This window comes from Neopelma chrysocephalum, unplaced genomic scaffold (genome assembly GCF_003984885.1).
Source record: "Neopelma chrysocephalum unplaced genomic scaffold, ASM398488v2 Primary Assembly neopelma1_44, whole genome shotgun sequence".
Classification (NCBI taxonomy): Eukaryota; Metazoa; Chordata; class Aves; order Passeriformes; family Pipridae; genus Neopelma; species Neopelma chrysocephalum.
The window spans coordinates 15,052,005-15,075,389 of record NW_020897703.1 but is presented as its reverse complement, the minus strand read 5'-3'; the positions used below and the strand labels follow the sequence as shown (position 1 = coordinate 15,075,389).

Genomic DNA, 23,385 nt, shown 5'->3' with positions numbered 1-23,385 from the left:
ACTGGCAAATAACACAGAGTACAGACTTTGAAGGCAAGCATTTCCATCAAAGAAAAGTAGGGCTTCATTTTTATCATTTGTATCAAATACAGCCAGTAGTATCTAATATGTTTCAAATAAAGAAATTCAGACAGATAAAATTATGGTACCAATGTTAGCGGTACATGGGAACTGAAAATATATTAAAAATAATTTAGAAAACCTTATGTTTCAACTATGAGAAATAGCTTTCTGAGTGATACAAAGAAACAAAGTTCTTTTGCCTGTTTATCAATGAACAGAAGGAAAAAAATGGTGCTTTTGAGTGCTTCTGTCATGTGGAATCTGCCTCACCTTGCCCCTTCCTCTGGGTGCTGAATCCTAGGCTGGAATAAAACAAACAAAAAAAAAAGACAAGACAACTGAAAAGAGATGGTATTTTGAAAAGAACAGAAATCCAGAATCAGAAGTAAATCTAATCTCACCTGATCTGCTTAAAACATAAATTTGTACATATAGGTTAAAATGAGAATCAAAGCTAAACTTACCCAACAACAGGATGAACCACTATTGATCGAGGATTATTTAAATTCTGAACAATAGCTCTCCTAGATTTATCTGCCAGCCTCATAACACTAATGCTCCTGTATCGAGGGTCTGTCCAGTATAGATTCTTAGAGATCCAGTCAAAGGCCAAATCTTCAACACTTTCCACTCTATTAGCAGTTAAGATCTCTCTTCCTAGAATTTTTAACACACATGATGATTGTAAATGTTTAGGAACAGAGGAAATAACATGAATGCAGTATTCTATTGACAAAACTTGTGGCTCTCTTTCGTAAAAATGTCACCTCCGTGCTACTTAGTATAAAGAACAATAACAAAGGGGAGGGAGGGGTGCCCTTTGTTCCAGACAAAGAAGGTGTATGTTCAGGAGCACAAAAGAGGGGAAATATGGACTAGCCAAAGATGAGAGAAAAATCTGCCACTAAGTTTACACTGAGAGGAGCTTTATGAATGAAGGTCAGTGGTCAGTAAGGTCAATGCAGTAAGGACATCTTGCTCAACAGCCAGACTTTACCTAGTCTTTGCATAGTAAACCAAAGGTCAGTTGCAGTCTACCATTACCCTGACCCAAGGCAGCAAGTAAGCTCAGAAGACTATATGCTGATTTAATATATATTTGATGATCATTATAAACAGGAGAGAAACACTAGCACAAATAGGATTTCCAGAAGTCTCACAAACATCCTGCTCTCCAGACAGGGAAATGAAAATAGAAACTGAGTTCCATACTACTGAAAGGCATACTTGGCTGCATAAACAGGCTGGTGAGGGTAAAAATTAGTTGTGAGAAGTGCTACAAATAGTTAATTCCCAAACACATCCAGTAACTTTGTCAAAGAACAGAAGACTTCAAAAAGCTTAATATGAGTTGTACAAACATTTTGGAGAAACATTTTCCAGGTTACTGGGATGGCACTGAGATTTGTCTGTATATCTCACAATGTGACTTTTCACGCTTCTCTTTAGAAAGATAAATTTTCTACTCTTCTTACCACAATTACTCTACAATTCCCAAGTATGTTTCTCACCTGAACCATCAGTTTTCTGTTTATAGATCACATCTTTACTTGTGTCTGAAAAAAAAATGGTGTCATCCTGAGCACAGAAGTCAATTCCAACAAAGTACGAAGGGCTCCCTGTTACAGGTATGATCACATCTTCCTGGGTGGAGAGATTGAACGGGATCCCCCGCACTGCCATCTGGGATGAAAACAGCAGAAACTGCCGCACAGCTGCAAAAGATCAGACACAGTATTTATTTATTCACAAGCTTTATTTTCCATGCTAATAGTCTGCAAGTAGAAAACAAGAAGAATCAGAAAATAGGGATTAAATACAGACCTAAAAATTGAAGAAAAACAAAATCCAAACCAGAATATACATGATGTGGTCAAGTGTTCCTCTTGCATTGTTACTGTGGTGCTAATACACTTTTACAGCAAACATTACCCTTATGGAAGCAGAAATCATCTTCTGTGCTCGCCTCTTTACAGTTACCTATAAAAAAATAACTCACAGGCTTTGTGGAGCCTCCATACAAACAGACCATACCTGGGCTAGTCAGATAAACACATGGTCAAATAGTAAAACTATAGACAACGTATCTGTCTTAATTTGCCAATAGATAGTCATAGTAAGCCTCCATCTGCACTCAAAGAGGAAACAGAATATCACTGATGGATACCCACAGCTCCAAAACTAAATCTCTTATTCTTGCCATGTGTGTTTAAAGGGAGAAGGCCAACCTCATCTGCACATTACTACACAGGAAAGCAGGCTTTGAACACATGTGTTCAAAATAATGCAAAAGCTACATATTAGCAAGCATTCATGCTTGATTTCAGGATTAAGAGTTTCATCATACAGCTGTCTACACATATTCTGTACCTAACTCTCTTAAAATACTCATTAAAGGTGGTGAGTTTAAGTTGTGGCTTAAAATGAACCTCAGCAGAAATGATTACAGTTAATGCTGTCAAAAAGAGTTCTGGTTGAAAAACCACGAAGTCCTCAGGATACTGAACCCATAAAGCCATTGAAGAAAAGAAGGATGTTCTAGACATAATTCTAGAGCTAATGGAATAGTGCTATTTCCAACAATTGCAAGGCATTTTCTTACCAACACAGTGTCGTCCATCCACATGTAGATCAAAGCCCAGAATACACCTACAGCGATAACCTAGTCCATCATTATCTGTTCTGTGGCTGAGAATGCAGATCTGTTCACATCCCCCATTATTACTTCCACAAGGATTTCTTACTGGAAAATAATACAGCAAGATAGGTTTATAACTTCCTATATTAACCTAATTGCATGATTATCTTGATTTTTCAGGATTTTTTTCAACATCCATAATAAGTCGTGGACCATGTGAGAGCTACATTACAAGGAAAACATACCTCATTATTTCTACCCTGGAATGCACTGAAATCATGTCAGAGTTAACCATCATTCAAGGTATTCAACTCAGTACAGAGACACTTCGTACACAGCATTAAGGTCATAATTTGGGCTACAGTTTTCTGCATATAGACCTACTTCAGAATTATATCTCACAGAATTCCTTGAATACTGGTAGCCTTTCCCACTGCATTCTTTGTAGTGTTGAGGAAAAAAGTCCCAAACATCAATATCACTCAAGTGACATCAAACCTCAAGTTTGACTCTACCAAATACGATTCCAAGCTCCCCCTACTCTTAAATGTTGCATTTGACATTTCATTAGCTATAGAAGCTGGATGAAACCATTGTGTGACAAAAATCAGCCCAGTTTTACGATAGAAATTTATGTATTGTAATTATTAGTTCTTTATACCAAAATAACAGTCTCATAATTTTTACCAACTTTTAGTAACATAGTTCCTAAATCTCCCTTCATAATTTACTTTTGGTCTTACCATATGGCTGCCTGGCAGCATGGTAAACTGTCACTCCATAAGGTCTCAGTGAAGACTGGTAGATCACTTGAGGGTTAGATTCCGAAAATTTGTTAGCTTTCACCACTGCCATTTTGGTCCAATCAGTGAAATAAACGTTGTGTTCAAATAAAGTGATTCCATATGGATGAGGAATCAGTGAGCCTCCATGAGCTACCGTTCTCCTGTTATGAAGTTGATTTGAAAATTATTTACAAGATATTATCTAGAAAATAACATTATTAATAGAAGAAAGGATACAATACTTTTAATTCATTCACCGGTTTTTGTTTCAACAGAGATGCTACCAAAGTACAAATGAAAAATACCAAATGAACTGAAGAGATGAAGATAAACATATAGGATTCATAAACATAAAGGATACAGCAGTGACAATACAGCAAAAGTAGTAGCAAATTCCAAGAAAACACAGTGAGTAAAGGTGATGTCTCACAAATGCAGAAAAAGATTCATAATGAGAAAAAATTGGAGAAAGAGGCCAAACAGAGGAAATCAAAGACATCTGTAGCAATTTGAAATATTAAACAAACCTTGAATGTAAAAAATGTACGGCCCCAACAGTCACTGGCAAAAAATAAAATCCTATGTATGCAATAAAAAAACCCAAGCAACCAGCTAAAATCAACAACAACAAAACCACAAACAAACAAACAAAACAACTTCCTTTGGATTTAATTACTCACCCATGCAAAACCAATGAAAACCAAATGCTAATAAATTGTATTTATCTATGAAAGGTATCGTGACAATATTTTTCTGGACAAATATTAGGAGATAAAAACAGACATGTAAGTCCTCACACAATACATAAAAATGACACCACATTTTTATTTTCATATAGTTATGAAGAAAACCCTATGAAATCAGATTAACTCTACAGCACTACTCTAACAGTTTCCTGGGTGATTTAGGTTCATGCTGTAGACATGTAAGATGTGATAGAAGTGGACAGTAAGATCTATTTTAACATTTTTCACAGACTATGCCATTGCCTCTTGCCCACTTGCACAACACCTACACAATTTTTGGCACTGCTGTGAGGGATAAGTTTTTATCACCAAAACCCAGCGATTTTACTAAACATGTCTTATCTATTTTGCTAAATACATCTTACAAACCCTAGTAAAGGTGAAAAGATAACAACATTATAATTTTGTAAGTGAAAAAAATACATTGAACAATAAACCTGTCAAGTGAGCAGGGGACTGTGTTTCAAGTCTGTACACAGAAGGTATGCAAAAGAGGACATTTTTTTTCTTCTGTTTGAATAACTGACACTAATCACAGATGCAGAGATAAGTAGGCTTCTAAACACTATACTGTATGACACAGTCCCATAAAAGTTCAAGCACTCCCTTCTTGCATGCTGTGATTTAGACTCCCCAGCATCACAATAAGGGAGTGATGACTTAATTTTTGACAGCAAAGATTTATAAAATGTAAGAAGAGCATTTAATAGCCATAAATTGGTGTTTTGGTGTGGTATATTTCAGATAAATTCATTCATGAAAAAATGCAAAGAAATTATGATGGAAGACAATTAATAAAATTGAAAAAACAATAAAAAGCAAATGCTCTAAAAATGTGTATTGCAGTGGCGGACTGTAAATGAACATTATAAAATAAGTGCAAGGTAGAAAAAAGGCAACGAATCATGAATTAAGGACTGTCTAGAAGCAGCATAACACCATAGAGATGAAGGTGTATCACATTCTTCATGTTGTAATTTTCATCCTTTGTGTATCTCATTTTGTTAGACAACTCTTTCTTTGAACTGGATCCAAAATGATCAGTATATCTGTAACCTCCAAGAAACAATATTTCTCCTACCTTTGAAGTCCATCATAAGTTACAGTCTCAATGTAATCAAATCGGCTGTCAACCCAGTAAAGTCTCTTTGACACAATATCCAAAGTTATTCCAGCAGGCCAGCCTAATTTTGTTTTTATCAAATCCTGACGATTTGTGCCATCCATGAAGGCCCTCTCCACTTTTGGATCACCAGAAAGACTGTCCCAGTCTGAGAAAAACAGGTAACTATAGAGAGAGGGGAGAAAAAAGAAAAAAGAAGAGTGAGACATGTTTCCTGGAGATTTTACAAGAAACTCCAACATTTTACATGGAATTTAAAACCAGTACCCTTTCAGGACAGAGCTTGTTTCTCAGCTGGCATACTATGAAAACATACTTTGTATCTTCTACACAAGAAGTAATTTGAATTTTCTTTTAAAGAATAAATCCAGAAAGAAACATGCTTTCACCCCAAAGACCTCAGAAATACTATTTGTTTCCTTATTAAATTACATAGTTAAGTTTACTGCAAGAAATGAACCAAGTAGATGCATTATGAAAGCAGCAGCCCAGACTAAAAGTCACATGAAATTCCTCTTCCTATTCTCTGAGGATCCACGTTTTCATGGCTCACATACACTTTTGAAGTGCATGGGTTAGGAGACTCTAACTTTCTTGGCTTCATTCCACCTCTTTATTTCAGACAGTTGGAGGTCTATGGATGGTATTACAATAGAAATCTCTGAGGATAATTTCTGCTCCTCTGCAGGGCAATTCCACAGTTCCCACTTTCAGGGCTGCTCGTCCATGTATAACTCCAGCCATGAAACAGATTCCACACACTGGCAATAAAAGCAGTGCAGAGCTCTCTCATAACTTAAGGTGCAGAATAGGCTAGGATGCAATGCAAATATTAAAAATATTTTATATCTGTTTTGCTGTTCTTAGTTGTCCTCCTTTTGCATTGGTATAAAGGAATTTCTGACATCCTTTACCATTACCTGGTAAGTATCACTTACCCAACAGTTGGATCAAGTGCTATTCCTCTAGGATTTCCAAGATTTTCAGCAATAAGAGTCACACGGTTTGTTCCATCCAAGTTAACCATATCTATTCTGTTCACACTGGTCTCAACCACGTATAGTTTATTGTTAACCCAATCCACTGCTAGGTTTTCAGGTGTGTCAACCGAAACATTTAATACTTCTTGGAAATCAGAGCCATCAATATTAATAGAAAAAACCTGAAAACAATACAAATATTGTCAGTGCTCACAGGATGTTTTGCTAATGACAAGGCACATGGTACTTGTCCTTTATCATCACATTGAGCATAGATCCATAATTGGCCACCAGCTACAACCAAGTTACCAACTAAGCTTAGAGATTTTTGCAAAAATTTGGAAAACAATGCAAGAATTACAGGAAGCTTGCCTTCAACTAGCATTTCTGCAAAATGGACAAGGTAACAGACTAAAGCAGCCTTGTGCTTTAGCAAACGTGACTAATTGCTGGATTTAAAACAAAACCAAAAAACAAACCACAAAAAAAAAAAAAGAGGAAAGTGCATCTTGCTTTTGTGGGATCAAGAAAAACCCAGTACTTTCATTGATTGACAACAAATGAACATGCTTTAGCAAAGCTCTCAACAGTGACCAGAAACAAGAGGGGGAGCTCTTACTACACCGACCATTATGGGGAAATTGCAAAATGCAGAAAGAAAGGGAAAGCTCTCCGTCCTGATAGAAAGGAGAAGCCTCAGCTTTTGGTCTCCTTTACCTAAGGCTAATTTTAACAGCATCACGCTCAAGAAGAAATAGTGTTGTTATTTTATCAGCAAGCTCAGAGCTATATGAAGCAAACAGTCCAAACACAGTGTTACAAATCCAGTAATCACATGATTATAACACTGGGTAATATGAAAAGCTAGAAATCATTATTTTTTTGAAACAACAGCATGAGGTTTGGAATGCTTTAAATGAAAACACAGATTACCACAAGTAAATACATGCAAGAAAAATAAAGAGCTAAAATAGTATCATTTAAAATATTCTTCAGATCCAGGTACAAATAATCTAGACAGCCACTTGACAGTCTATTCTCTTCTTTGGAAACCCTGTTGATGAAAGAGCTTACGGGCATTAGGTTATCAGGTAGTACACTAAATGAGATAAAGATGACACAAAACACAACCCACAATTTTCTGGCTTAGTTTACATCTTAATCTTGAAAAAGGACAACCAAAAATTGCCTAATAATGTTATTATTTTAGGACATCAGTTGGAAAAATACATCATTTAAGAAAATTCTAAATGTTATTGTTTTCATCCGGATATACTAGCTTGGACTTAATTAGATTAATTAATTGTAATTAATTAATTAGGATTAAACTATATTGGGGCAGATAAAAGGCAGTCCTGGCATCTGGGGTGTACAGTGAGAAACTCCATATTATCTTTTGTTTATACCTTGTACAGAGAGATAGTATAAATCTCCTGTCTCACAAAAGTGTAGATTTGACCCTGACTTAATTCAGCCATTGACAACATAACTGCAGTAATGCGAACCTACTACAGTGAAAATAAAAATGCCAGAATTGTGAACAAGTCAAAAATTGTGCATACAAATCTTGTCCTACTTGACAGCCGTGCAGGGAGCGTGCCTTCCAACAGAACCAGCATGGCACTGTAGTATAAACTCTAGCTTTTACTACACTTCTTATGCATAGATTCAGAATAATGACAGTGACACCAAACTGATCCATTCATAGTGTCAGCATGAGCCAGGTCATGGATCCTCCTTCACTCTGCATGACAATCAACATGGAGTGGAAGATTGTGGAGTTTCAGCATTTGACCTAGGACTTTTCTGGTTTCCATAAGTTATGCACAGAGAAAAAGAACAAAGGTGACATCCAACTTCCACAAGAGCCTCCAGACTGTTTTTAAAGTTGCTCTGCTCTACTGTATCTTGAAGCTAAAATAATTTCTCTTAAAAAAAAAAGTAACACAATATTGGCTCATTACACAAAATACTGTCAATATTTGTTATCCAAGCTCAATTACAGTGCCATTTGAAGTATATGAAGAAATCTGATTTTTATCATCTTGGAAGGCACACAGGTTTTACATTTTCAATGATCATGTTTCAAAAAATTACCAAGAAAAATTTGTTCAGTTTTGAAAGAATGTCTACTATTTCTCTTAATTAGTTTTTTGGACTCTGTCTCAAGTAAAACTAAAAGTTGCTCAAGACATTCCCATATAATAGGATTCTTTGTTTAATATGTCACATGTAATAGTATAGTTGAAAAAATGCAGTCATTAACATAAAACATTTCAAGGAGCTTTTTTGTTAGAAAACAAAAATACAGCCAGCTTTGGCTCTCAAAAATGAGGGCCTATCAACACATTCTGCCTCTTGCAGCTCTCTACTTCCAGATACACAGAAATATATTCTTCTTGAAACTTCTACCCACCTTATCTTGCACCGTATCAGTCCAAAAGATTCTGTGCAGGTAAAAGTGAAAGTCCACTCCAACTGCAACCCCACGGTTCTGTGACTGCACCAAAGTACGAAAATTTCTTCCATGAAGATCTCCAATCAGTAAATCACGGCCATTGGAAAAAATAATTGATGCAACACCAGCTGAAAGCAGGGGTGACAAATATATGACTATTCTGCAGGCATGATATTTTGCAAAGGGGCATTGAAATATATACAGACTGGTTCACACACACTGGACACAAAAGTCTAAATGGATGCTCAGACTACAATCTGTATAAATGTTTCTATGTGAGTACTAATTTCCTGTGATTTGTCTTTGGTTTCTACATTTGGAGAAAATCAGGCACGAACACGTATTCAAAGCATCTAAATGCTAAAGACCATTTCTATGAATGCTAAAGACCATTTCTACTAAAGCTAAAATGAATCCAGTGAAACTGATTTAGAGCAAGTATGAAATTTTCCCATTAATAAGATAGAAACTCAACACACTCGCCCAAAAGACACTAATTTGAATGGAAAGCTTCTTGTGAAACATACTGAATTTTTCTGGAGGCAGAACAATCATTCCAAGTGCTGGCACATGCATGTTTTAATACAGACATATTTCATTACCTCAAAAAGCTTCATTACCTCAAATGTTTTTTGAGGACATACTTGGAAAATTGTGAGATGACTGCTCTGCAGATGTGGCTGAAGAAAAAAGGATGAGGGAACTGAGCAGTTTATGGTTTTCTAAGAAGCAAGGCTGCTAATCAGCTATGCCAATCAGGGACTCAGCTTCCCACTGATTTTCTGCAGGCAGGAACACCTGCCTCACACAAAAGCCTGTTAGGACATTACATCTCCAAAAGGAAGGGTTTCCCAGGGCCTGCTTTCAGAGTAGAGCAGGAGGTCAGGAGCAGCTGCTTACAGCTGATGGGGAACCACACTCTAAGAGGCAAAAGTTCTTGCCAAGTTCAGGTTCTGGAACACTTGAAGCCAAGAGCATGGCTTCTGTCACAGGCAAGTGCTTCATCTCACCAGTCAGCAAAACGACCTTCTGGCACAGTTCTAGAAAAAGCAAGGTTTCCTGATTTCTTGGTCACACTGACTTCCATAGAGACCATGTCAGGAAACTGTCTCGCACAAAACAAGATTTTCTTACTTCAGGTGGGCTCTGGCAATGATCTCCCAACTCTGCAGAAGTCAGGAGTGCTGAGAAAGCAATGGAGCCTAGAAGACATTTGCTGATCTGAGGAGAAGCAGCCCTGATGAGGGTCAGCTCCACAAAAGACTACAGATGCCAGCACATGGAGAGTTTTGGTATTTGCTGATATTCTGAATGCTGTCCTGACCAGAAGTCCTTAAGGGCAGAGTTAAGTTAAAATCAAACACAGTTGTATGGCAAAAGCATGAAAACTGCCCCACTTCACCTATCTATTTACCTATCTATCTATTAGCTCAACAACAGCAGGAGACTTGAAGTGCTCTGCACTAACCTGAAGTGTTGGCCCGACAATGTCGATGATGCTCTAGGAAATAACCTTCCACACAGTGGCACTGGTGATGTCCCACACGATCTTCACACAGCTGGTCACAGACACCCCACATTTTACAGTCATCAAAATCTGTCAAGTGAATAAGGCATATTAATAAACAATGCTCTGTATAAAACAGATGTCATAATTAGGAAGCTGCAAATTTGTCCCCTCTGCTTGCTTTATATCTGTTTGCAGAACTACAGCATGGAAGAAGACATTTTGTATGTTTTTCCACAATGTTTCAATGTTTTTATTTCTGGATAACAAAAAACCTGATGTTTCCTGCCCAAGGACCTACCTGCACTCTTGTCCTTCTGAAAAAAACCCAACCAACCAACCAACAAAACCCAAACCACACCTGTCAGAAGAGAAAAATCATTGGAAGGGACATCATTTTCTACTTTTCACAATACAAAACACGTCTGTGCAGTATTCTTCCTGCAACAGATCTCTACACTTTGCACACACACATGCGGCAGGATTTAAGCCCACTCTGAAGGTGAGCTCTACCTTTATGTTAGTGCAGTGCTCAGGCCAGTAAGTCCTGCCAGAAGGCAGTGTTTATTAGCTCAGACTTGGTACCATGCTAGCAGGTGTCTGATTTACAATTAAAAGCTGGCTGTGGACCAGAACCAGACAGCAAAAGTATAAAGAAGTTAATTTTGACACATAAAATACCATACAAGTAGAGTGCACAGCTAGGATGACCCAGCAAGAACTCACAGATGTGCTCTACAAGGAATTTACAGGGTTGCTGCAGAATCTTTTACATATAAAATTGTGAAATATTTAACTAGTTATTATTTTAAATCAAGGATTTTTAAATGTAAATTACTTTCATTAAAAAAAAAGGCATTCAGATCTGAACACTGTCTAGTGTTTCATCCTATCAGTGGTTATTTAAACTCAGATTTCTGAAAATACTTAACATACAGTTTTGACATTAAAAGTCTGCCCTACTTCACTTGAAAATCTGAATAGAATATGTTACATTGCTGGAAACTGGTAATTCTACTGTTAAGCCAAAAAAAAGGTGAAAATGAGATCTTAAATATGCTTCCTATTTGAACTTCTGGTTTTAAATGCTGATTAACACAAAAGTGAAAATTAAATATTCCCTGGATAGTACATTTTGGTACTGAAAAAATGTTGTCCTCTGTAGCTTTCCAGCTTCCATGTGTTAAAAACCTTCAATCTATAGTGATCCAGAACCAAATGAAGACAACTGAAAAGATTACAGTTTCAAAAAGTAATACACTTCATTAACACTATAGTTTCATAATTTTGATTTAAATTAAGATCTGGAATTATACACTACTGACCATCAGCCATTCCTCCATGCCAAGTCTTGCTGTTAATACAAATACATGCCTAGATGTCAGCAAACCAAAATACGTTGACTCAGATTCACAAGCCTGAATCAGACAGCTAGGTTTACAGGGCAAAGAAAAACAGAAGACTCCCTGAGACTGCACTAGGTTTGGGAATGTGTCTTTCATGTACTTCCCACATAAGAGTGAAAGAATGGAGGGAATTTTATGCCTTACTCCTTTGTCTCCATAAAAAGCAACTATTCTACCATTGCAGCTTATACAGCCCTAGGTCACTCAATATTCCCCAAAATACAAAAATTTCATTAGAGGTTGAACATCTGGAATACTTTTAAGAGCACAAACACCATAGCTTGGGTTGAAAACCCATAACAGGTATTTACCCCATTTCTTTTATTAGGCAGTGCTAACTTTCATGATTCTGAAGTTACTCTATTTCCAGCTACTGAGATAAATCATTTGTGCTACCAAGTTAGAGCAGCTGCAGAATACAAATGCAACACTAAAACACCTCACTTACCTTTACATTTTTGTAAATAGTCTTCATTTTCATGTAAATCTGTATATACTGAAATCCCATAGAAGATACAGCCTTTCCAAAGGCAAAGCACCTTTTTATTTTCAAGTATAATGTTCTACTGTCTTAATATACAGCCACTTTTCAGAAGTACCAAACAATTAGACATCATTAACTGTTTTTCCAGGCATACAACACAAATGAGTGAGGCAGAAACAAGCTCTTCCTATCCAACCACTAAAAGACTGGTAAAAAATTTTGATAATAAAACAGCCATCTAATAGTAAATATTTTTAAATCTAATCATGCTGTCACTATGTCTTTAAGGTCTAAGTGAAAGAGATCTTCATGATATCTCTCTGGTTTGTTTCTGTGTCACCATGTTGCCATTATTCTACTAAGATTTTTATTCTTTTGCTGACTCCTGAGATTTTTTTATTTGCCAGTACATCCACCTATTTAGAATTTACCCACCTTCCAGGAATTCAGACTTTCCCAATGAGCTGTGAGAAGGTACAAGATATCTGTAATGACTGTAAGATATCTGTAATCACTGTGCTTCACTTACCAATACAAGTACGACTGTCATTGCTACTTATTGTATATCCTGCAGGGCAATAACACATCCCTCCTGATGGAGAAGAGTGACAGCGATACTGGCAACTCAGAGCAGCGCAGCGGGATATGTCTAAAAAAGGAAATGAAATATTTCAGAAACACACACATTACCAGTAGAACAGCTTTCTGCCTTACTAACAGTTACAAAGCTAGAGTCTTTTCTACAGTGAGCCTACAATGTTAAGAACAGCTTCTTAAAACAAATCCGCACAGAAAGTTATGTCTGAAGTTCCATAAAAGCATATACGCTTACATACATGCAGGCAAGGACATGGAAGACAGAAGATAAGATACTGTTTTTAATAGGTTTTAGAACAGAGTTAAAGCATAAGCATCGATCTTATATGAACCATCACTGGTAAGGGCTGTGTAAAAAAGGTGCACAGAGGAAGCCATCTGCAAATGCATCATACCTTGTTCCACAAGACCTACTTGTGAACAACATATTTTTGAACTCCATCTATTGGCACATAACCTCATCATTTACTCTTTTATACAGAAGAAAACCTACTATATTACATTAAGAAGAATATCTATATTTCTCCAATATATTAGAATATACTGGTTGGATTGTGTACATGGACAAATGCTTCTTTATCCTTTCCTTCTCTCTCTCTCTCTCTCTTTTTTTTCCTTCACTACTTCTGCCTTTCCTTGTACTATTATTTAATAAACAATTCAGTGATAGGTGAACAAGTTATGATTATAAAACAATTGCTGACTGACTTCCACCTCCTTCTTTCTCATCTTCCTTTTCCTCAATTTTTTCTCTTAAACACCTTGCTTTGCAGCCCATCTCTGCTGTTGCTACTAAACCACTGAGCAAAGCAAGAGTGCTTTTTTACAATAAGGTTTAATTTTCTACAATTTTTTTCAATCCTCCTATTCCAAAAAGCATGATTTTGTTAATAAGAATTTTCATCTTCCTAGAAATGAAAAACCTAAAATACCCTGGTCCTTATTCCCAGAGGGATTCAATGTTCATAAGAAATTAGGAGGAACTATGCATGCTCGTTGCCTCCAACAGAGAAAACCCAGTGTACCACTAATTGGAGAACCAGGCATCCCAGGTGAAGATATTTTTGAAAACTCTAATCTTTAAAGTGAATTAGCCAAAGCTCAGGATACACTGATTCAATCCCATGTTCTGATCAGTACAAAAGATTCCTTCTCACTTACACAATGGGAAAAACACAGATATTTAAACAAAAAAGGCATAGCACACCTTTCCCTGTCTCTGTGAACATATTTTAGGATATGGAGAGTGAGTTAAAATCCTTATTTGTGAAATTTTATTTTACAAAAGGAATGGGGTTTTTTGCAGCATATATGCCTCTTTCAGAACATCCAGTCAGAACAGTGCCAATGAAAATAGCAAACTTCCAAAATTTCAGTATTGTTTAGGAGACAAAAGGTGAATATAAGAAGATATCAGTGCTGGTGTTTCTGCTATTCTGTTCATGTTTTTGATTCTAACACATACTGCAATGTCTGCCTGCGGTGATGTTAGTTTCATCTTCTCCTTCTGGGCAGTCTGCAGTCCCATCACACACTTTTCCAATTGGAATGCAATGCCCTGACCCAGGGCAGGCCCACTCTCCTGGGTAGCACTCATGGCGACCACTTTCTATGGAAAAGAAAAACAAGAATAATTGAAAATTATGTCTCAAATATTACTTAGAATTTCTTCTCTAACAACTTTGCAAAACTTCTCTATTCCTTGATATTCCGTTTCTATTTCTTGCACACAGTTGGGAAAGACTATGAAGAAACATCATCTATACTTCCTTGTCATGCAAACAATACTTGTGCAGACAACACATGAATCCTTTCAGTTTTCTGTTTTGTTAGAAATAGTAAAACCATTTATCTTTAAACTAACTATTGCACCAGAAATGGAACTATAATTTTATGGTTTCAAAACACACAAGCGCTGTCTGGATACAGAGAATAACGCTCATCATAGAAAAAGCCAATGAAAAAGAACATTCATTAAAAAGTTTCTGTTTCTCACACAACAAATCTTGGCAGGAACTGAGTTACTTTCATTTTCAATCAGTTGCTTTTGGTTATTAGACGCCTCATGTCCCCTTAGAGATGACCTGAAAAATCTCCACAGGTAGGAAGACCAAAACAAAATATAAAAGAGAATACATAAAAGTAAAAAAAGAGATATTGCTATATGTTAAACTTAGTTGGTATCATACTCAGTATCACAACAATAATTCTGTAAAAATACACAGCAGTAAAAATACTGCATAAGTAAAAAAAAAGAAGAAACAAGATGTAATTCTAAGGTTTTAACAGAAATAAAATGTATTGAGAACATCTTGATTGGTCAAAATTTCAAAGATGTAGCTTAGTATGGTCTTCCTCTGAAAATACCATTAGAAGTTAGTAATAGTATGTACCACATCCTCTTTCATCTTCATTATCTTCACAGTCATCATCTCCATCGCATATCCAGCTCTGATGAATACAGCGGCCACTCGGGCAAGTGAAGAAGTTGCCTCTGCAAGTTGCATAAGCTAAGGAAAGAAACATGAGAAAATCTAACTGTTCTAAGTGGCTAAAAGGTTAAAAATAGCAATACTGTCTCAGCAATGAACAGTCATTTATAATACCTCCCGAAAAACAGGTAGTTCAATATCTTGTATATATTGCAAACACTGTTGGTTTGTTCTAGTTGTAGGTGTGAACTTAATTTTGCTCTAGGTCTTTACAGAAATAAAAGAGAAGGCTAAATTTATCAATTAATTGTGCAACTAGATGCAGAACACCTTATTAGCAAGGTTCCTGAAAGTGGACATGATAAGCAGTGGGGGACCTTTCTATATAGCTCACACGAGTGATAACTGTACAGCCATGATTCTGGCTGGAGATGCAGTATTTTAGGATACCCTGATCATGAAGAAAAGAATTAGCAAGAGATTTCCAGAAATGGAGCAGTCAATTAAAGACCTCACATGAACATCTCAAGGACAACTATCTGTACAGTTATCAGTCTGTAAAGTTGTACATTATAGTTACTAGGAATAATTCTAGAATATTCATTCCATCTATCAGAAAATAAAAATGTGAAAAAAGTCAAATCAATCTGGACAAAAAACAATAGCATGTTGCAGCTATTTGAGATTTCAGAGCAAAGGAATTATCTCTGGGTCATGCTGAAATTAAGAATATGACAACAGAATGAAGAAGTGAAACTGTATATATTAAGAAGCAAACTGTCACTGAATCCATAAAATTCAAACAGTACCCATACACCCAGGGACTTAGCAGCAAAGACAACCTGAAAGAAGTATATCAAAGTAGCACTGCAATTTTGATCTTTCTATACAAAAAAGTCAGTGTAGAACAGTGACTAGCTTTTGATGGCTGTATAACCAAGCAATCTACTTCCTGCTATTTGCTTGAACCAGTTCTTAGTAAAACAGTTAAAGTAACTGAAAAAAACAAACATACTGCAAGAGTTTTCATCACTCCTGTCTCCACAGTCATCATCATGGTCACAGATGAAGGCTCGAGGGATGCATTCTCCATTAGCACACTGAAACTGTGTGCTGGCACAGCCACGGGCTGAAAGACATTTTAGCACAGAAAGACATAAAGAAAATCTGTCAGAAAACTACAGTCTTTAACTCTAAAAGGAGGTCTATAAAGCATATTTGTTTGGGATCACTCTGCACATGGTACTTACTGCAATTAGCTTCATCAGAAGAATCTCTGCAATCAACTTTGCCATCACATCGCTGGCTTGCATTAAAACATGCTCCATTTGCACATGATAACTGTTCACATCTTGGGTAGTCTACAATAAAAGTCCTTCAGTATTAGCATGAATGTTAGACTCTAATTGGTCATACACATTTAGTGTCAACAGAATATCTTGATTTAAAGGAAAACAAAAAGGTAATACAAAACTTCCTGTACTAGTACTGACTAACAATCCCTTTACTCTCTTCCCCAACAGATATTCAAAAATATCCTCTAGACAGTGGCTACAAAACCTTGCAAGCAACAAGGGAAAAATTAGATGCCCTCCACATCCCAAAAAGATTTGCAACCCAAACAGTTCACAATATGATAGAAAACAATGCAACACAAAAAGAAAGCAAGCAGTGAACATTTGCTTAATTTATTTGTACCTCTGTTTTACACTTTCTTGAGCTTTATAAAAGGGTTTAAATAGCAAAGGAATTCCAGAAATGTACAGTTCCTAGGTCCTCTTAGAATGTCATGAGTTCTCAAACTCAGATATTTCAGGTTTTTATGGTTTTGTTCTAAATAAGCCCAGGATACTGAACTTCCAGGTCCATGGTCAATGTTAGGACATCTCTTTTTTATTACTTGCTTTTCCCCTTCAGAAAACAGATTCTGCAGAAATAATGATTTTTCAGTTTTTTCATGTTCTACTTATGTAGATGACCTACAGGCCAATACAAGGGATTATTTGAAACAAAATCAATTCTGAAAATACTTCTTTATACAAGCAGTCAGTGAGTTCAGTGGAACTATCTAACAAATTAGGTATAAGCACATGGTAGAGCTGAGTGGGAGAACATGAGCTCATAGTTTAGCTCATTGTCATATACACAAAAATTAATTATTTCAGCCAAATGGCAAGTATGAAAACAAATAACTGCTGATTTTAGAAGTGAGTTTTACTGAACCCTTGTCTCTATAAAGAAGATAAATGAACTCAAGACACAGAAGAGCCAAATTACATTTCGTACCTTTTAGATTTTCAGTTTGAATTCTTATCCCATTTTACTTCCTTGAGAGTTAATAAAGCAGATGAAGAAGGATCTCACCTAGGCACATTTTCGTTCATACTCTTGGAATTCAAAACATGCTACCTGTGGCCTTCTGGTGTTAGTTCCCAGAGGAAATAGCTATGGCAGTACAAGAATACTGTAAGTATTACAGGGCACATTGAAGAAAAAGAAGAATACGAGGTATGTGCTCGTAACTGCACCGAAGGAGAAAAGCTTCTAAGGGATTTATATTGGATAGTTTTGTGATTTTCCCCATTTTTCTCCATATGCCACAGAAATACCTCCAGTGATGTTCTATGCTGTTTCTGATGGACTAAATGTCAAGCAAATAGACAGCTGAACCCATTGCCTTGAAGCACTTGCTTCTTCAAGAATGCCCAGGCAAACTAAGGATCTAGTCAGTAATAAGATTTTCTCAAGCTTATATTAAACTCCCTTAGAAGAAGGAAGACATTGTCAACGTCTTCTCTCCAGCAACAAGCCTGGCAATGTCCTCAGCCTGGAAAAATCTTTATTATATTATATAATCTAGTGTATTGTATAAATGCAAATCAGTGTAAAAATATCAAACAGAACAATAAATAAAGATGTTTTGAAGACACTTGAAAATATACATTCTGACTAAATTGGTGGTTTACTAAAATGTGAACAAATGCTTCTTTTTCCTTATTTTCTTTTCAAATCTACTTGGCATACAGATTTTTTATTTTAATTGTACTTGCACAAGCAAGAATATTCTTTGAAAAGCCCAGTGGAGATTAATTTAATTTTTAAATTCTGTACAGGTAATCCCATTCCCAATCCTCTGTCAAAAGACAGAGCTTAGTAAATTATAGTTCTGATCACAGCCTACTCACTGACCTGAAAGATATTTTTCACTGCATTATGCATTATAGATTGTACTCTTTGTACCTTATAGCATATTATTTTAATAAAATGGTTTTAATTATTTTGGGCATTAAGAACTAATCCTCATGAATAATGGCAAAGTTGTGAGCTACACCAAAAGCTGTAGCCAATGCACTGCAGGTTTCAGGAGCATCTGTGCCATCAGGACAGTTCCACAGTAGCTAGGTTATTTTTATGTGAGGAGAAGTAGCAAAGGTAAAAGAATTAAGCAAGAAATGCTGGCTTCTGTGAGGGCGAACCACTTTCCAATGGTGTCTAGATAAGGCCCCTATAGAAATCACATACAAGATGCACCTATGGCATTGTGCTTCTGGTGTCGATGCTGAGAGACTAAAGGAAGCCAAAACAGAACTTCATTAACACTACTAGGATATCTGAAAACAAAGGAATGCCTGTCCTTCAATTGCAAAAAACCTGAACTTAAACTCCCTTTCTTTCTCTTCAAAATTTTGAAAGTATCAGCAATGAATGAGCTTAGTTCTTCTACTCCTATCACCAAATGGAAACTTCTTAAAAGGAAAAAAAGAATCTGAACCTTAGCAGTGAGGAGGGTAGGAACGGGATGAACTCCCTAAATCAGAAGACCTATACAATCTAGCTTAATGAAAAGCTCTTTAGCAAACAAAGTCTGGAAACTGATTATCATGACATTTTGAATTTAAGTGGGGAGCTCTTACATTAGGCACTGCTTTGGGGCTTGCACAATAAACATTTCCTAGCTTTTATTTGAATTTTTATTTAAACTAAGGTTTTTCTGCATGCATCCAATTCAAGATCGATGCATTTGAGTATAAAAACCCACTGCTATGCAAGAACTGACACCAATCAGAGAAACTGATGATACTGTCTCTGTTGTAGGGGGTACATGGAAAAAGTCTCTGTGCTCTGTGAGTGACCTGAAAGGGTTCTCTTCCAGGGAATTGAACTTCTTTTTTTCTGTGTTGGTGACAGTTGAATTGGAAAGAGCTAAAAACGAAGGGTAAGGTTCTGAGTTAAAAGGACAACAAGGTAGGTAGTTTGCACACAAGGAGGTCTGAGAATACAGCTGTACAAGAGGAGAGAGTGAAAGGAGACAGTATAAGACTGAACATGGCATTAAAAGTGAAGGGACAGAAAAAATATAAACACTGTTTTCTTTCATCTTGCTTTTAATGGTCAAGAGCCTCCAACATGAAATTGCTTCCTTTATCTTTTCCTCCCAAGAACCTGTAGATAATTTTACAGAAAACTAAAAAGAAAAAATGTTTCCCTAGTCATCACAATTCCTAGAAGACAATATGTGAAAACAGGAGGAAATTGTTTTCCCCTATGTTCATTCCCAATGCTCAGGAAGAAAGGGAGCTCTTCTTTCTCTCCCTTTCTCTCAGGCATGTCTTTCTTAGCCAAAATATTTCTACACAATCTGTCTCCCCAGGCATGCCAGCACTTCAGTTGCAAAAGACAAACTGGCAAACGCCAGCCCAAGTGACAGATGAGGCACCTTGTTCCTTTTAACTGTTTTGGGGCAACAGCTGCAAACCCCTTTGAAATGGCTTGAAACCTATGTCACAGGACTTGCTAAACCTACATTATTTTGCTTTCTGTCTAACACTTTTGTTCTGCAAGCTGGAAATAAATCCATATGAAAACAGCAACAGGAAACAGTTGTAAATGGTTTTTGATTCAGCAGAAACTAATTTCTGCCACATAGTCAGAAAGTGTAACCTTCTGTAATCCTAATCCATGTTACAAGTAGGAGAAATAAAAAAATAATAATAAACGACAATTTCCTACTTACAAGCGTCTTTTATTGCAGCAACATTCCAAAACATTCTACAAAATAAAATTAATTAAATCCCTTTGACTCACTGCCATGAGTCACTACCTCACAGGCGGCAAATCATTGCCCACATAGCTCATAGACTATTGGAGACACCAGGAGGAGGACTTACTCCAAGTCCAAGAATCCTGTAAGCTAGATGATGCTAAGCAGTGTTCATAGCAGAGATGCTTTCAGAGCTGGCAGACTGACTAGACTCTCATTCCTGGCCTTAGTTCCTGATTTTGATCCCTGACACTCTAGTCTTTGGTTGCCTTTCTTACCATGATCCAGTTTTGCTACTTCCCTGTAGGAAAAAGGCCATGGCTTTTTTCTTCTTTCTTGGACTATATCCCCTATGACTTCTTCAGTTCTTGATCTCTGTTCACTTTCACCCTGATCTCTGTAAATTAATCCCAGAGCCGGCTGCCTGCTTCCTGACCACAACAGCTACTTAGCACAGCAAACAAGAGGCAAAAAGTAACAGGTTCGACAGTTGACCTATGGCAGCAACTCAACATGAAAATCAGAATCAAAAATATAGAGTCTCTGGGCTCACACTCAGCCCATCAGCCTCAAACAACATGTCTTTAACATACTTCCCCTTCCTCCCTCACAGCCTCAGAGCAGTGCTCAGCTGCCAGAGCTGTATCCAGGAAGGATACATTATTCTGTCAGTCACAGCAAAGCAAACTGGACAGGGCTGGGATTTTCATTTTTCAATTACAAAGCTGAGGCAGGAGAGAGAATTCTACCTTAAATTGAGAGAAATAAAGCATGTAACACAGAAAAATTACGCCAATATTGACTACTTACTCCGAAAAAGTGTTTGCTACCCCAAATAGTTTGCCATTTCATTTTATGTTTCTAAAGTTTTAAAATTAAAATATTTGCTAGCTGCTGACTATTTTAAAAAGCTAGAAAAACAGCCTGATACGTGTATTTAAAGAAAATTAAAACCCACAATTTTATGAAATTAAAACAGCTTCAATGCACTAATTAAATGACCTGTAGCTGAAACATTGTTCTGATGTTTATCTTAGCCTCTGCATGGGCAGTTTTCCCTTGCTGTTAATCCTATTAGCAGTAAAATGGACTAGGGCTCTGAATTCCTTTGTTCTATTTTTTTACACGTTTAATTGCAGAGTTACTTTATATTGGTGACATTTTGCATGTGACTAGTTTCTTAAATAGTGTAACCTATTCGGCAACAAAACTTTATCTTCTTTACAATCTAAATTTGCTTCAGGACAGATCAGTGAGTGCAAGGCATAAGTAAACAGACATACGTTGCATTTTGTTATGCTCCATGAAATAACAGAATCAATTATAAATAGCTTTTTTCTTTTGTTTTTCATGGATGATTCATTTGTATTTATGAAACCTTTTAGTACATATTAAATAAGGAAAAACTAATGACAAATGAAAAGGCTAAAATAGTAATATTCCTCTTACATTTGTTTATATCAGATACTGTGGAAAAGGAAATGGACTAAACAGTGGGGAAAAATAATAGTCAAAGCAAGTATTAGAATCTGCTGCAAAAATCGAACACTTACACTAATCCCTACTGTACGGTTAATCATAAAATCACCATACTGTTAATCCTATGTTATGGCTTCCGTTTAAAGTTTAAAGTTCCAGGACTTGCAAAGACAAAAAGGCAATAAAATTAACCAGCCTTCCTCAAGGGTCTTGTCATTACATTCTTCTTGATCCTCTTGTCTTCAGCACTGTCACATTTCTTTAAACTAGTCCAACACAGCTACTTTCAGTGTTCCAAGTAACAGTCATTCTTCTGTCTTAGAGGGACTGTCAACACATAGCCTAATAAACCAGAGTAGAGGCTGTTGAATGATAGGAGGCAGTCCCTCTCCCTGGGGCTAAATATGCTGCCTTCACAGCAGTCACGGGGCCTACTGGCTGATGCAGCAATGATGCAGTGGGTTTCCCACACAGGAGTAGAGTGCTACTATTAATGTATCTAGAGGGCCCCTTCCTAACTGCCTTTTTAATTTACTTAGATGAGAATGAAATAAAATGCGCACTTCAATTTTCAAACATCACAGCAGCTTCTAGTCTTAAAAACTAAGTATTATCCTTAGGACTCCACTCCCAGCCTGCCATAGGTTTACTGCATTATAACAATTACACCGTGGCATCTGGGTGTTCCACACTCTATTCAATGACTACACACAGGTTTCTCAGAGAAGTTCAGCAGTTCCTCTTTTTTAAATCACAGATAATGCATTTTTTAAACAAATATCTTTTCTTCAGGGTTTTTTTTAATGTGTCATAGATTTGTTAAACAAAGTTACCAATCTCTTTTCTTCCTCTAAACTTTGAGAGAAAAAATACCAATCTACAGAAGATATTCTTCCAGCAATGATATGGGGTACTTGGAATCTTGGCTTTTAGCCTTTTGTGTTGGTGACTTCAGAACTGGCTGTGGGTCTACCACATAATAAGTTCCAAGATGGATGACTCAGCAACATTTTATTCCAGACTACCATATAGTTCTAAATCACTTTTCAATCTACATAGTGTACCTTTTAGTCACTTGTGAGTCAGGGATAAAACACACTAGCAGTTGGCTGACCATGCAATACTCTAGTTTTCCTTTACACAGCATGTGCCCATGCCCTTTTTTCCTCTAAGCTCAGCATTAACAACATTTTATTTCTTGCTCCCTTATCCATCCCTTAGCATCCTATCCTCTTTTCCTCACCTCCCATCCTGGGTCTAGTTCTGAGCAAAGTACACAGTTATGTCTTTTTCCCAAAGGCACACTGAGTTCTAACAGCTGGGATAGCAGCTTATGTGTTAGATGTCACTCAGGGTGCGTGAATGTTGTCCTTAGTACTAACAATGAACAGACATGTTGTTACACACTGTTGTGTACATATTAGACAAAAACATTTCTGGTCTCTATTCTGTGGACAGCTTTCCTTTCCATCAGTATTCAACCTAGGCCAGGATCTAGGGAGACTGTCACCAGTCAGGCCTACTCAACTCTGGGGAAGTTAGATTGAAAAAAACTACTTGTCCATCTACATGTTGTTGGCACAATATAAACAACTTGTCTGAATACAGTATGACCAAATCATCTCCACAGGAAGCTGCAGTCTAGA

General features: G+C 36.8%; 1 protein-coding gene across 2 annotated transcripts in view; it reads right to left on the bottom strand.

Moving 5' to 3' along the window:
• The window catches only part of LRP2 (LDL receptor related protein 2), a 116,676-nt gene that overhangs the window by 71,029 nt on the left and 22,262 nt on the right, over nucleotides 1-23,385 (bottom strand). For both annotated transcript variants that reach the window (XM_027678651.1, XM_027678652.1), the window contains exons 5-17: nucleotides 16,470-16,580; nucleotides 16,235-16,348; nucleotides 15,181-15,297; nucleotides 14,253-14,396; nucleotides 12,720-12,839; nucleotides 10,262-10,390; nucleotides 8,752-8,921; nucleotides 6,294-6,517; nucleotides 5,314-5,520; nucleotides 3,445-3,647; nucleotides 2,666-2,806; nucleotides 1,575-1,778; nucleotides 528-720 (exon numbers count right to left, since the gene is read on the bottom strand). In XM_027678651.1, coding sequence (XP_027534452.1) covers nucleotides 528-720; nucleotides 1,575-1,778; nucleotides 2,666-2,806; nucleotides 3,445-3,647; nucleotides 5,314-5,520; nucleotides 6,294-6,517; nucleotides 8,752-8,921; nucleotides 10,262-10,390; nucleotides 12,720-12,839; nucleotides 14,253-14,396; nucleotides 15,181-15,297; nucleotides 16,235-16,348; nucleotides 16,470-16,580 — 2,077 coding nt within the window. The remainder of the gene's footprint in view (nucleotides 1-527; nucleotides 721-1,574; nucleotides 1,779-2,665; nucleotides 2,807-3,444; nucleotides 3,648-5,313; nucleotides 5,521-6,293; nucleotides 6,518-8,751; nucleotides 8,922-10,261; nucleotides 10,391-12,719; nucleotides 12,840-14,252; nucleotides 14,397-15,180; nucleotides 15,298-16,234; nucleotides 16,349-16,469; nucleotides 16,581-23,385) is intronic.